Here is a 13,299-nt window from a genome sequence, read left to right as displayed (position 1 = left end):
CTGTGGTTCCCAGCCCATGGCACTGATGCCACATCCAGTCTCTTCTTAAACACCTCCAGAGATGGAGAATCCACCACTTCCCTGGGCAGCCCATTCCAATGGCTGAGCACCCTCTCTGTAAAGAAATTCTTTCTAATGTCTAACCTAAACCTCCCCTGGCACAGCTGAAGACCGAGCTCTCTTGTCTTGCTGAGAGTTGCCTGGGAGAAGAGACCAACCCTCACCTGGCTCCCCCCTCCTGTCAGGGAGTTGTAGAGAGTGAGGAGGTCTCCCCTGAGCCTCCTCTTCTCCAGGCTGAACAGCCCCAGCTCCCTCAGCCTCTCCTCACAGCACTTGTGCTCCAGTCCCTTCCCCAGCCTCGTTGCTCTCCTCTGGACCTGCTCCAGGACCTCCATGTCCTTCCTGAGCTGAGGGCCCAGAGCTGGACACAGCACTCCAGGGGTGGCCTCACCAGAGCTGAGTACAGGGCAAGAATCACTGCCCTGGACCTGTTGGCCACACTGTTCCTGATCCAGGCCAGGATCCATTGGCCTTCTTGGTCACCTGGGCACACTCTGGCTCATGTTCAGCTTCCTGTCAATCCAAACTCCCAGGTCCCTTCCTGCCTGGCTGAATTTAAAACTCTTCTCACTCCTCCAGGCAACTGAAATATTTTGGAGATTGAAGCAACAAACCTTTGCTTAAGGTGGGATCGGAGGTAATCCATAACCAAGGGTACAATAGTCACAGGAAGACCCACATTACCTTAACCAGGAAAAATGACACCCCATAGGTGCGCAGGGAGCGGGCGAGCTTCACGTACTTCACTTTGGCCTCTATCTCAGTCATCTCACCACAGTTCTTGTGCTCCTGCAATGAGAGGGCAGCATCAATTAGGCAGAATAAAGGCTTTCTGGAAACAACAACAACAAAAAAATGGCACAGCTTTTATCTGTTTCAGGAAGGTTAGTTGATAATCATTACAATTAGAAGATTTGAAAAAATACTGAGTAGAAATGTTAGCAAGACTCTAATTCCTCACATCAGAGACCATAAACAACCTGTGCAAACAGAACACTCCTCTTTGACCATCATCCATTCAATGTGTGCCTCATATCAAGTGCATTTAAACTGCTCCTGACAGTTTTAAATTCTGGCTATTCTTGCTATTTGACACTATTAGGTTTCATATCATTCATGCCTCTTCACTCAGTTCTTAAAAATAATTTAAATGTCCCAGCACCCACATTTTTTTCCAGAAAGAGACCATTTATTCCTCCTTTGTGCCCAAAACTTCTGACTCATGAAAGCCTCACACTTTGTACTTGACCACTTTTCATCTCTTGGAGGTACTTCCAACGGGCTCTTTTTTTGGCCAGTTGCAACATTATCCACAATCTTTTTCCAGCACATGAAAAGAATTCTACAGCTGAGGAAGAAACAAGGATTTTTCTAAATAGTTCATCTAGGTGTGTCTTGTAACTCAGTCTCTATTTATTATTTAAACATTTATTCATTAGTAAACTTGATTACTTGTATGTAATGACAGCTACCCATCTTATGATTTCAAACTTCACCTCAGCACCTGCTCTCCTATCCCAGACCATTCTGCTGCAAATCATATCCCCATGTCTTGCTGTTTAAATACTGTTTGTGGGGTTCCCTATCCCACCCCATCCTCCCCTCCCATGTTTCTGAACTGCTGTTGCCACCTCTTCCCTGGTGACTGATGGCAGCAGGGGGAGCACCAGGAACGTGGGAAACGCCTTCCTGCTCCACTTGTTACCACCCCGACAGCCTTCCAAGGAGGAGCAGCTGCAACTCCCAAACCCCTGTGCATCCCAGGGACACAGGCTGATCATCCCTGCCAAGTTCAGCACAGAGAACACAACCAGGAACCCAAGAAGCACCAATACAGTCATTGCACATGGAATATTTGGTGAAAACCACCTGCCAAACTCCAGAGTTTTGTAACTTGGGAAACAGCTTGTTTTTGTTGTTTTTTTTTCAAAAAGGCAGCTCACTTATTCTACCTTCCTGTTTTATCTTTGCTCACCACCAGTGCCCTCACTTGTCCACGCACTGGAGCAGGGAGTGATGGAAACTCCTCATGGGTCATATCTGACATGGGCAAAGATCCCATGCTCTGAAGAGCAGGACAGTGACACTCAGAAGTGAAAGAATCTGGTTTTTGCTTAAACTGCCAGCAGCCAAAGGTGTTCAGAACAGCATCAGCCACACTCACCTACAAGGAAGCATTGAAGCTGCAGGCAGAACAGCCTGAGTGACATGATTCTCAGACTGTGACAGACACAGCAAAGCACCTGACCTGCTCCTGCTCTTCAATCTGTCTCCGAAGTGAGGTCACAGATCACTGGTGGATCCTTCTAGAAACCATGATTCGATTTCATCTGTTGATCTCAGAATTTTCCAACTAGCTTTTGGGAAGTTATTGCCAAAGTTATTGTTACAAGTTATTGCCAAACTTGTATTTCAGTGGGCAGATCCTTGGTGCACTTCCAGCACTCAAACTCTGAGATCACTTCCAACAGTATCAGCTCCTGGTACCATTTATACTCAATTTATATTGTATGTACCATTTTTATATATGTACCATTTGTACTCAATTTATATTGTATGTACCATTTTTATATATGTACCATTTGTACTCAATTTATATTGTATGTACCATTTTTATATATGTACCATTTATACTCAATACCATTTATACCTTGTACCTCTTATACCCAACTACTCCAGCCTTTTACAACTGTGTGATTCTCAGACACACCAGGGAATTCAAGCATTAAGTAGCACAACTTGAGGCTCGGGTCTGAAGGAGGCATGAAATTCAAACTGGCTTTCCTAAATGTGCACCTATTTTAGCACAAATACACACCTTTACATTTCAATACAACTGACAAAAAGATCTTTAAAAACTGAATATTCACTCTATCTTTTTAACAATGGATATTGGATAATCATCAGCGAAGAAAAAAGATTCAGGATCAGGTATTTTATTTCTTCAGGATCTGCTAAAGAAATAAAATAGAAGCTGTCAGATCCTTTGCACTTGATTTTCTGATAGCTATATAATCCAAATATACAGAGTATACACCTGGGAGAGTTCATGTTTTTCTTATAAAGGTTGTAAAACTGAAGTAGGCTTTTCAGCCTCACAATTACCTGAAATATTCGCTTTTCAGCCCCTCTTTGTTTGGTATATTCTTTAGGCAGGAATTCTTTTAGGCTGGGGGAAAAAAAAAAGAAAGAAATTCCATAGTTAATGGTTCCTTCTTGAGGAGGGATGCTTTCCATGCTTCTTTACTGGCAATAAGTCCCCCAAGCTTCCTAAAATGGGTGCAAAATACGTATACAACAAAACAAAACTGTCTAAAGCAGAGTCAGAGCAAGAGGTTACCTCATATAATGAAGAAAACCACTTTAGTTGCATTGCCATTTAATACCCTTCCATGTTTTTAAAAGTTATCAGAAGTAAACAATAGCTGGGACACTTTCCATTTTTAAACTGATATGTCTCAGCAGCTCAGAGGGGTTCACATCTCAGTCCAAATACACTTATTGTGATCTGGGAGAAGGAGACATGGGAGCTGGAGCCAGCTCTGGAGTTCAGACACTGCTTTTGCTTTCCAGGAGCACCTGGATTTGCTGATGTGTGGGAGGGACCAAGCTCTGCCTCTGCGTCTTCCAAGAAATGTTAGAACACCAATATTGTACCAAAAAACTGAAAAGCCATTTAGGTGGACACTTAAAACCAGTGTGCTATCTCAAAAACAAAGTCAAAAAGAACCAGCTTTATTTCCTGTAGCACTCAGACAATAAAGGTGCTCAGAATGCAAAGTAAACTAAGCAAGTTTGCCCTCCATGATAGAGTTCAGTCAGAAAGAATCTTTAAACACCTCACCTGTACCTCCTTGCTGTGTAATAAAATAAACCCTTTATCTCAGCCAAATGTCACCCTAACTTGAGGGCACATCAACATCATGCTTTAACAAACTACAGTTCTTTCCTGGATTGCACCTTCCCACCTGGAATAGTCTGCTCTGGTGAAGCTGTGTCTTACACTCAGCAGGTCATTTTCCACCTCAAGAAACTTCCAGTTAAAATAATTAGTTTCTAAGGATTCCCCCTGCTTTGGACTGTTAAGAAAGTCTGACTGGAGAATCCCCTCCTCATTTTGATTTATTCAGTAAGCAAGCACACTATTAATGATGAAAGACAGAACTACCTCCTATGAAACAAAGTTTGAAGTTTTAAGAAAGGTGGATTGTTTTAAACAAGACTGGCAAAAAGTTTGCTCAACTGTTCTGTGGGAGTTGCTTTGCTTTTATATTTTGAGGTGGTGAACACTGGATTATTTGTTTGGTTTAGTGTACTTTTTTTGTTTGTGTTTTTAAACACAAAACCCTGCCACTGCAGACAACCAACAAAAAGACTAAATTAGGATTTTGTGCTTTCTTCAAAAATACTAGTCAGTACTGAGATCACTCATTTTGTTCTTTCCATAAAGCCCTAGCATTTTAAAACAAAGTAAAAACAACTGTCCTTGCTACTCTTTCTTCTGATGCTCTAATAGTTACATCTCACTAATACATGATAGTGAAATCTCTTCTCAGGACTTATTTCCTCAGACACATCACAGGGCAGGGAAGGCTGAAGAGCTCTGGGTTTTATTTGCCCACGTGCCTGCAGACAAAAAGCCAAGGTGTGCAGTTCCAGGTGCTCCTTTCCCATTTGCACATGAACAGGACGGGCTCTTTATTAGATATTCCCAGCACATTTAATCCCTGCACCTCTGCAGGTGCCGTGCAAAACCTCCTCTGCATGAGGAAGGGCATGAGGAAGGACCATTTGCAATCTGATAGTTTGAAAGCTTTCACAATTTACTTTGGCAGGAGCTTCAAGGAAATTCCAACCACCAATACCAGAGTCTTAGCAAGGTGCAGGCAATAACTTTCCTCTGTGCCAAGAATAATTCATCAGGGACAAAAAAGGACACAAAAGGACTCTCTACATAAACATATTGCAGACATGGCAAACTAAGCTAAGCTGTTTGAAACCAGTTTTATGAAATACTGGTGCCATTCTGTTATGTGCTGTTTTCAGCAGGAGCTGACAGGTTCTCCTCAAGGGAATCTGCAGCATCTCGAGGTTTCAGCAGTGAGGGACTGATACCTCTCCAATGTATTTCACATATTGAGCTGCAGCAGAGAGTTTTATAAAATGTAACTACTTTCATACTTGGAAAGAATCAATGTTTATGCACCACAGAGTAGAAAATACTCGGATGAAACTTGAAAAAAAGCTCACTGTTTTTCAAGGGGAAAAAAAAATCCAACAAATTTAAAAGTTTTTTTCTGAAAGGATGAGATGCCTTTTCAGAAAGAAATAACCAGCATTTATCTACACTATTTATATATATTGTTCATAATGAGCCAGGATCACTTGGCTTGCTTAGAGTCACAAAATAAAAACGTGAGATCTCACAAAAAGGCTGCCATGAAGGTTACTAAAACCAAATGCACAAATACTAAATCATAAACACTAAATCATAAACATGGACACTTCAAATTAGAAGACAATGAATGGGGACTTACAGTTCTGCAACAGTTTCCTCTAGAAGACAAAATCTGAATTACTTCTAAATCAGAAACCCTTAATTTTAGGAAGCTGATTATACACCAGGACAGTGAGCAGTTACACCTGGTGACCTGCAAAGTTTGATTCTAACACAGTCAAGGCCCTTAATGAAAATAAAACAACAGAGAAAATGCCCTGTAGAACAGAACAAGGTTCTAAATTTTGGAATTCTGGTTCAAAATGATTTCCACAGGAGAAACATTCTCTTTCTAGAGTACAGTTCAGTTATTAACTCCTCATATAGTTATTAACACCTTTAATTTCTATTGGGATAAAAAAAGGATGATGAACACTATATGTGTGATGACTTCACTCTGTGATGGACTTCAAACTCTTCAGCATTGCATACAGAGCAGAAATACCATCCAGCCAGCAGTTCCAGTCCACCATAAAACACAGTTACTACGTGGGAACTTAGAGAGAAAAAAAGAATCTTCACACTGAAAGGACCAAGTAGAACACTAGAAAATCCCAGAAACTGAATGCTGTGCAGCAGTTTGCAATTGCTGCTTTCAAAATTAAAAGCAGCTATTGTTGGGAACACCTAACTCTTGAAATCATTCCCATGCCACAACATCAGCTTATCCTGAGATAATATCCTAGTGGTTTGCTGCAGGAATACTCAAGTGAGTGGAGGGACAATGGATAAATCCCAGAGAAAGACTTGTGTGACTGCTTCCAGTTCTAGGAAATAAACCCCAGGAGCACAGGGAAGCTTTTCCACTGGGTCCCCATAATTCTTAAGAGACATCAGTAGTTCCAGCAGGAAAGGTTCATGGGCCAGCCAGTACCAGACAAACAGTACAAAGAAGAGCTGATCATTAATTGGAACTGGAAGATGTCTGTTGACAGAACTGAGTGGCTACTTCAAGAATATTTCTTAAAAGTGAAGAGTTTCAAGCAACCAGTGTCACAGCTCTGCCTGTTCCAAAGCATTCACCATTTTAAAGTGATTCCCTGAGGTGCAGCAAACCCCAGTCCAGCTCCCAAAGGCATCCTGAGTCAGCAGTGAGCACTGCCAGTGGAACAGGACAGGAACCAAACACACACCCACTGGTTTGTGCTTCCAATCAAGGTATTTATGAGCCTCCTATGTGGGCAAGGCTGGATGGACTGTGCAGTAAATGGCTTTCTTTGACCTTCCTACATTCCTCAGACTCTGGCTCTCAGTTAATTCTATTGCAGGTAAAGCAGTCAGAAAATCAAAATCAGTAGAAAAATGGGACATCTAAATGTCAGTCAAACTAAACTTGCCCTGCTGAGAGCAGTGAAGTATCACAAAGATTAAAGGATGGGCCACCTATAAGCAGGACTTCAGTCTGTGTCTGAAACAAGGAGCACAGTTCCAGATTTCCATTCATGCAACACCAGGAGAGGGTGATTCTGAATTGCTGATTAATGCCACTAAACAGTTTGGAAAATCTAACCTCTAAAAACACAGCAATATTCACTTTATTCAAATGACAAGGCATCTTTCCATCCCTGTGCTTTTTCAGCAGATCAAACAGTGATACACACTGCTGGACACTGAATTCACACGTGGCATTACAAGGCAGGCAGAAGCAAACTTCTAAGGATGACCAAACCCTCAGTTCTCCCAGATCACCAGGCAGCTGGAGAATCCAGCTGTGTAGTTCACTGGCACCCTGGCAGGAGCTGGTGCCCTGTGCTGCCTAATAAAGCCACTGCCAAAGCCTCAGCAGCTGATCTGTGCAATGGGGGCTCCTTTCACAGGGAGATTTGCTACAGAAAACACACTGAATCTGATTACCTCTGCTTGGAGCAATAAAACGTGTTTAATCTGTGACAACTCAACATTAGTTACACTTGAGGTCACCCAAATTTAGAAGTTAGAAGTGTTTACTCTAAAAATCCAGGTTTGTGTTTGTGTTCTACATGAGGTCCAAACTGGATCTGTGCTTGAAAGCCTCCAAACTCACAGGCCTTCTCAAAGGAGACAGGGTGGGAACCATTCAGAATGTCATCACGAGCCTAGAGGAGACAAGCAAAGACATGTCAGGGACACCCAAAGTGACCATTTCACCCCTGAAATTCCTGGAAAGCTTGAACACAGCCAGCGACACAAACACGCTTTGCTGTCTGAATGTCTTTATTATTCCACTCTGGATGTGTTTGTGACTAATAAAACACACAAAGGGCTAAGTTACTTCAGGGTGAATATCTCTGGAAACTTTCTGAAACTGTGATTGTAATAACTTTGATCAAAAAGAGAACTTGGCAACCATTTCCTGACATGCAAATAAAATACAACAGATGCACAGACACCTCTGTGTGTGCCCACACGTGTGCAGATACATGTGTGTGTATATACATGCATTGGGAAGCTTTGATCTTACTGCCTCATAATAGCAGGGAAAATGATCTCCATAACTAGTACACAAAAACTAAATTACTGTTAGAGATACGGCAACAGCTTTTTTCTTCCTTTCTTGTGAATTTGGTGGTCATAGAAGATGACAGATTTTATAGTTCTGGCTATAGAAGGCTCACCTATCCATAGACAGAACAAGGACAAGGCAGTATCAACACAGTGTGTCATAACAGTAGCCTGAAAGAAATACAAATATCTAAGTGGCAGGAGAACAGCTCAGTGTGACAGTCTTCTAAAATAATTGGAAAATGTACTGCTCTTTTACAAGCCATGGCAGCTTTATCTTTTGCCTCAGAGTTTTAAAATGTAATTTAGAGCAACTCCAAGTACAACATCAGAGCATTCTATTAAACTTTTAATTATATTTTTTTACTTTAAAAAAACCAATTGAATAAAGAGTTTTAAAGCCTGCTTTTTGTTCAGACTGCATTACAGCCGACCACAATGGCACCTCCAGTTAAATAATATCTTCTGCATGAAGCTCTTGCCTTTGCTAAGGTATATATAGGTGTACATATATATATATGTGTATGTGTGTGTGTGTGCTGTCTGGGTGGAAGGTGGGAAAGGATAATAAGTCTCTCTCTGATCAGGCAGAAGAAAAGAGAGATGAGAAACAAAGTTGTTTGTAAGACTGACCTGAGATTCCACATCACACAGAAATAGTAGAAGAGAATGGGGAGAAGAACTAAAAAGAGCAACTTCAGACTAAAGACTTTTAAGGAAACAGGACAGGAAAGCCCAGTGGATGTTTGGCTGAGTGGTCATTATTGGGTTGAAAGTACTTGATTAAAAAGAATCAGTAAAGCCTCTGTGCTATCATGTTTTTGGAGGGATAGACAAAAAAGTAAAATCAAAGCACATCCAGATTTGGAATTCTAGAAGATGGGAGTATTTCAGCAACAAAATTTTCCTAATTAACCTCTCCAGGTTTCCTCAGAGAGGGCAGCAGGTACCATACCTGAACATAAAGCAGATTAAGCTGAACTGGATCTCTTGAATCCACGTTCTGGTCTGAATAAAAGAACTTCCTCCTCAACAGCAGCGTCTCGTTTTCATCGACCCCCTGCTCTCTGAAGGTCCTGCTGTGATCCAGCCAGTTCACTGCAGGAGAGCACACACAGCCCACTGCTAAATACACAGATTGGGCACTTCCACTGGGGGGCAAACTGCACAAAACACACTGCTTTTGTTTCTGTTCCTAAACCAGCACTGCTGAAGGTTTGCTAGAAATGTGGATTGACAACAGCACTGCTGGGAAACAAGAATCTACCCCAGCATAAAACACCATTAATATTGCTGGGAAATAAGAAACTACTCCAGCATAAAACACTGTTAATATTGCTGAAGGAACAACTATAGTAATGTTTTACTGCCAAATAAGTTTACCACTTTTTACCTCTAAAACCATTTTTTTCTGTTTATTTCCTGAACACAATTTTAACCCATCTTCCTGCAGGTACAGTTAATGTTAGTGTCTTAAGGTAGAACTAAAAAAAAAATACAGTTCTTATGACTTAAAAACAAATCTAATACTGTCTTAGTTCTTTGGCAAACTCTGTTTACAGTTAAAATTTATACCTTCAAAGACAAAACTACCTTTTGATGGCTTTCAGTAGGCATCAATATTTAAATATCCAAATTTAATGAAGGGACAAAAATGACCCTTTCAGACTTAACTTGGAATACCCCTACCAAAAAAGTAACAAAAAGCTCTTCAAAACACCCACTAACTCTCACAGAGGCAATAACTTGCCCATTTACCCAATTCTAAAAATACTCAGTCACAGACAACACTTTATATAAAAGGATGCAAAACACAGCTTGGAATCAACTGAGACACACTGAATAATTTAAAATGTCTAGTTTTCTTGCATTATGCTGTGGAAAGACATTAATCAAAGAATGATCCTGGAATACATTACTCACAGTCATCATCTGTGTGAAGCTTTGCCTTCAGTTTTTCCATTTTCCTTTCATCCCGTAGCAGTGTCCTGTCTTTCTTAAGTGTCCCTGTACTCTCCTCTTTCTTCTCTTCGATGCTTTCCTGGATTAAGGAATATTCCTCATAATTTGTTATTCCTGGAATTATAAATAAATCCAGTGCTTGTAACAATAAAAATGTAATATATTTTCGGATGGATGAAACACTCTTTTTGAGATTAAAACACCAATGGTTAATTCCAAATACACTAAAGGGGCCATGAAATGCCAAAGCAGTGAATGGGCGATGAGAGGAACACTCTACAACCTCTGCCAATATCTGGCCTTGTCCTTCCAACACATCATTCCTTTGCCATGTGCTGCATTTGCCACTTTCAGAAAGGTATTTAGGGCTTTTATTGTTGTCTACCAAGAGAAGCTGCCAGTTTAAAAACACTCTGGAATTTCAAATAGCAGTAAATTGCAAAATGGAGACACACTATAATAAATTCCCATTCCTGGGTGCCTCCCATTGCTCCCTGAGGACTGAGCAATCCCAGCTTGCTCACTGGCTTCCTTGCAAAGGAACAGAAACCACGTGAAATATATGATTTTGGTTTTTAAACTGTTAAAACTCAACTCTTCCTGTGAATTTTACATGAAAATGAATCAAAAAATCAGTCCACAGCATTCAGCACGTGTGCCAAGTTGTTCTCATTTCTTTGTTCTGCTTGGGTGTTTCTGCTGTTTGGTAAAGCATGTTCATGTTACACCAGACAGCAAAGTCAATGCTCACCTGCATGACCACATGCATGAAAATAAGGCAGATTAATTTTTGAGGTAAATCAGTTACAGCACATTAGAATCCAACATAGAAACACTCAAAATTGAAATAGATGATTCACTGTCCAAATAAAGTAATCTAAATCAAATTAAGGCCACTTGAATTCTAAATGCAATTTAAGCCAGGGTTTAAGATTTAAATTAATCCATGTTGGATGCATGCTCAGAGTGAAATATGAATTGGTTTTCAAACACGTCTCCAGTTAGCTAAATACTGAGACAGACTATAAGTGATATGAATTTCGACCAGCTGCTCAGGATGGCTTTTATATGTTGTTTCACAAATTATATGGTTCTCTGAGAAACTCTTAAAACAACACAGAGCCCTAAGTTTAGGTACATTTCAAGATCAGCAGTATTTATCTTTTATCCAATTAAAACTGAGCATAAATTTAGTTGTAATTCTCTACTACATAGCAGGAGAGCATATGTAAATGTAACATATGAAAAAAAATTGGCAACTGCACTGTCAGTTTGTGTCAACTTTGTGCCTTCAGCTGCTCAGTACTGAAGTTTCAGGATGCATCTAACTCTCTGTGGGCTTTGACAAAACCTGGGCAACAGATTTAAAAAATGGGTTTGCTAAATAGTAACTCACAACAAATTTAAATTTATAAACATGTGGGCCAATTTCTAGCCAGTAATACACATAACATCCTAACAATCAAAATCAAAATAGGGCAGAAACAAATTCTTAAGCATGTGGGTCCCAAAATCTTACCTATCCTGCTGCAAATGGTAACCAGCAGTTCACCAACTGTTTTGGAATCATCCACCATGACTGTTTTCACTGAACCATCCAACATACGTATTTTCTGAGGTCTCTGTTTCTTTTTGTACTCTAATATATCCTAGGAAGTAAACACAACTGTTTCTAAATGCTTTTGGAGGCCACCACAAGCCAACCCACTACCCCAGATGCCTAAACCAGGATTCCCTTCCCACCCTCCGAGATGGATTTTCCCTCTGTTACAGCACAGGCAAACTTGCTCATGGAACAAACTGGACAAGTGACTGCTTTTAGTTCTGCCAATGCCACCTGTCAAGAACTTGTCCTAACTGGCAAGAGCAAAACTCAGTGAGGGCAGGACAGCCCAAAGTGCCTTTGTGCTGCAGAACCTGGTTCAGCATTAAATCAGGACTGCAGTGCCTTTGGGCTGGAATCCAGCTGGCCACAACTGAGCTCCTCAGTGCACACAAACCAACTCTGTGGCACAAGGTCACCTCAAACGTAAAGCTTATTACACAGGTTATTTTTCAACTTTCTGTTAATCATTCTCTGAAGACAGCACTGACCACAGGAGCTCACAGTCACAACCTATTGCAGGAAAAACCCCAACATCAGAGGCACAGCAAGGAAGAGGAGTGGGCCAGTCTCAGGAACAGACTCAAGACCCTCCTACCCCTCCAAACGCTAAACATTCTTGTTGCTACTTAGGAAACAAGTTTTCTAAGAACATGGTGATGAAAGAGGCCACAGCCTTGCACCATACCCCATTCCTCAGCATGTAATAATCCAGTGTTCTTCCAGCCTCCAGCCATATACCTTTTCGAGGATCGTCGTCTGACAAGAACAATCCATAGTCAGAGGCTGTGGAACAGAAGAGACAGAGACCCACTGAAAAATATCAGACCTAATAAAGCCAACGTGGTTTTATTCAAAGCTATTCAGCTTCAGGGTTAAGCCTCCATTACACTTACGTCCCATTCTTAATGAACTTGGACAGAAATCTGTTTCTGTGCTTCATGAAACATTTAGTTCAGCAGCAGATAGGAGGGGAGACCAGGCTTTACACGAGACTTGAGCAAGAGCTTCACTAAGCAAGAATGTGTCACATCTACTGTGTATTACATCTTCCCTTTGAGACAACCTTTTCTAAATGCTCACAGGTCCTGCTTTAGGATTGACTGCCCAAAAATACCCCAGCAGTTTGGCCTTGATCATAGGGTACTATTTCAAGCAGCTTTTCTATTTTCAAAACACAGTTTGCTTTCAACCTTCCACATAATGAGTTTGTTATAAACTTGGGAATCTTTTTGGTAGATGACTCGGGTTTAGGTTTAAAAAAAAACCCCAAAAACCAAAAAGGCTTCTAGAATTATATCCATAACAAACTCAGGAAAAACTTGCATCTATTGCAGACTAAACATTTGTCAATTGGCTCATTCAGAATCACAAGCAGATGATAAAACTTTCACCGCCACAGAGAAACAAAGCCAGGCTTAGGCTCCAAAGACTAAACTTCAGGTACATACAATGAAGGATCATGACTGTCAACTGAAAGCCTATCCATATGCATGAAGAATTGATACAGATAATACTTCACAATCACAAACAACAAATTACTGTTCATTTTTCTATTCATTTTTTCCATTTGCAGTTCTACAGTTTAAGCCAATGACCAGCAGCTCTGCACCCAACCCTACCTTGTTTACCTTCAGCCATGAGTTCAGACCCTCTGACCACAAAGTCAGGTAAAAATACCTACAGTTTTTGGAGA

At 40.8% G+C, this 13,299-nt stretch overlaps 1 protein-coding gene across 2 annotated transcripts in view; it reads right to left on the bottom strand.

Annotated features, from left to right (window-relative positions):
* TLN2 (talin 2) overlaps positions 1-13,299 on the bottom strand; it is a 159,212-nt gene that overhangs the window by 84,875 nt on the left and 61,038 nt on the right. For both annotated transcript variants that reach the window (XM_027704353.1, XM_027704354.1), the window contains 7 exons: positions 12,292-12,389; positions 11,520-11,649; positions 9,962-10,114; positions 8,994-9,136; positions 7,505-7,632; positions 3,166-3,229; positions 745-849 (listed from right to left, as the gene is read on the bottom strand). In XM_027704353.1, the coding sequence (XP_027560154.1) occupies positions 745-849; positions 3,166-3,229; positions 7,505-7,632; positions 8,994-9,136; positions 9,962-10,114; positions 11,520-11,649; positions 12,292-12,389 (821 nt within the window). The remainder of the gene's footprint in view (positions 1-744; positions 850-3,165; positions 3,230-7,504; positions 7,633-8,993; positions 9,137-9,961; positions 10,115-11,519; positions 11,650-12,291; positions 12,390-13,299) is intronic.

Source organism: Neopelma chrysocephalum, unplaced genomic scaffold, assembly GCF_003984885.1.
Source record: "Neopelma chrysocephalum unplaced genomic scaffold, ASM398488v2 Primary Assembly neopelma1_274, whole genome shotgun sequence".
Lineage (NCBI taxonomy): Eukaryota > Metazoa > Chordata > Aves > Passeriformes > Pipridae > Neopelma > Neopelma chrysocephalum.
Note: the sequence above shows the minus strand (reverse complement) of the source record. Positions and strands in the feature narration are given on the sequence as shown.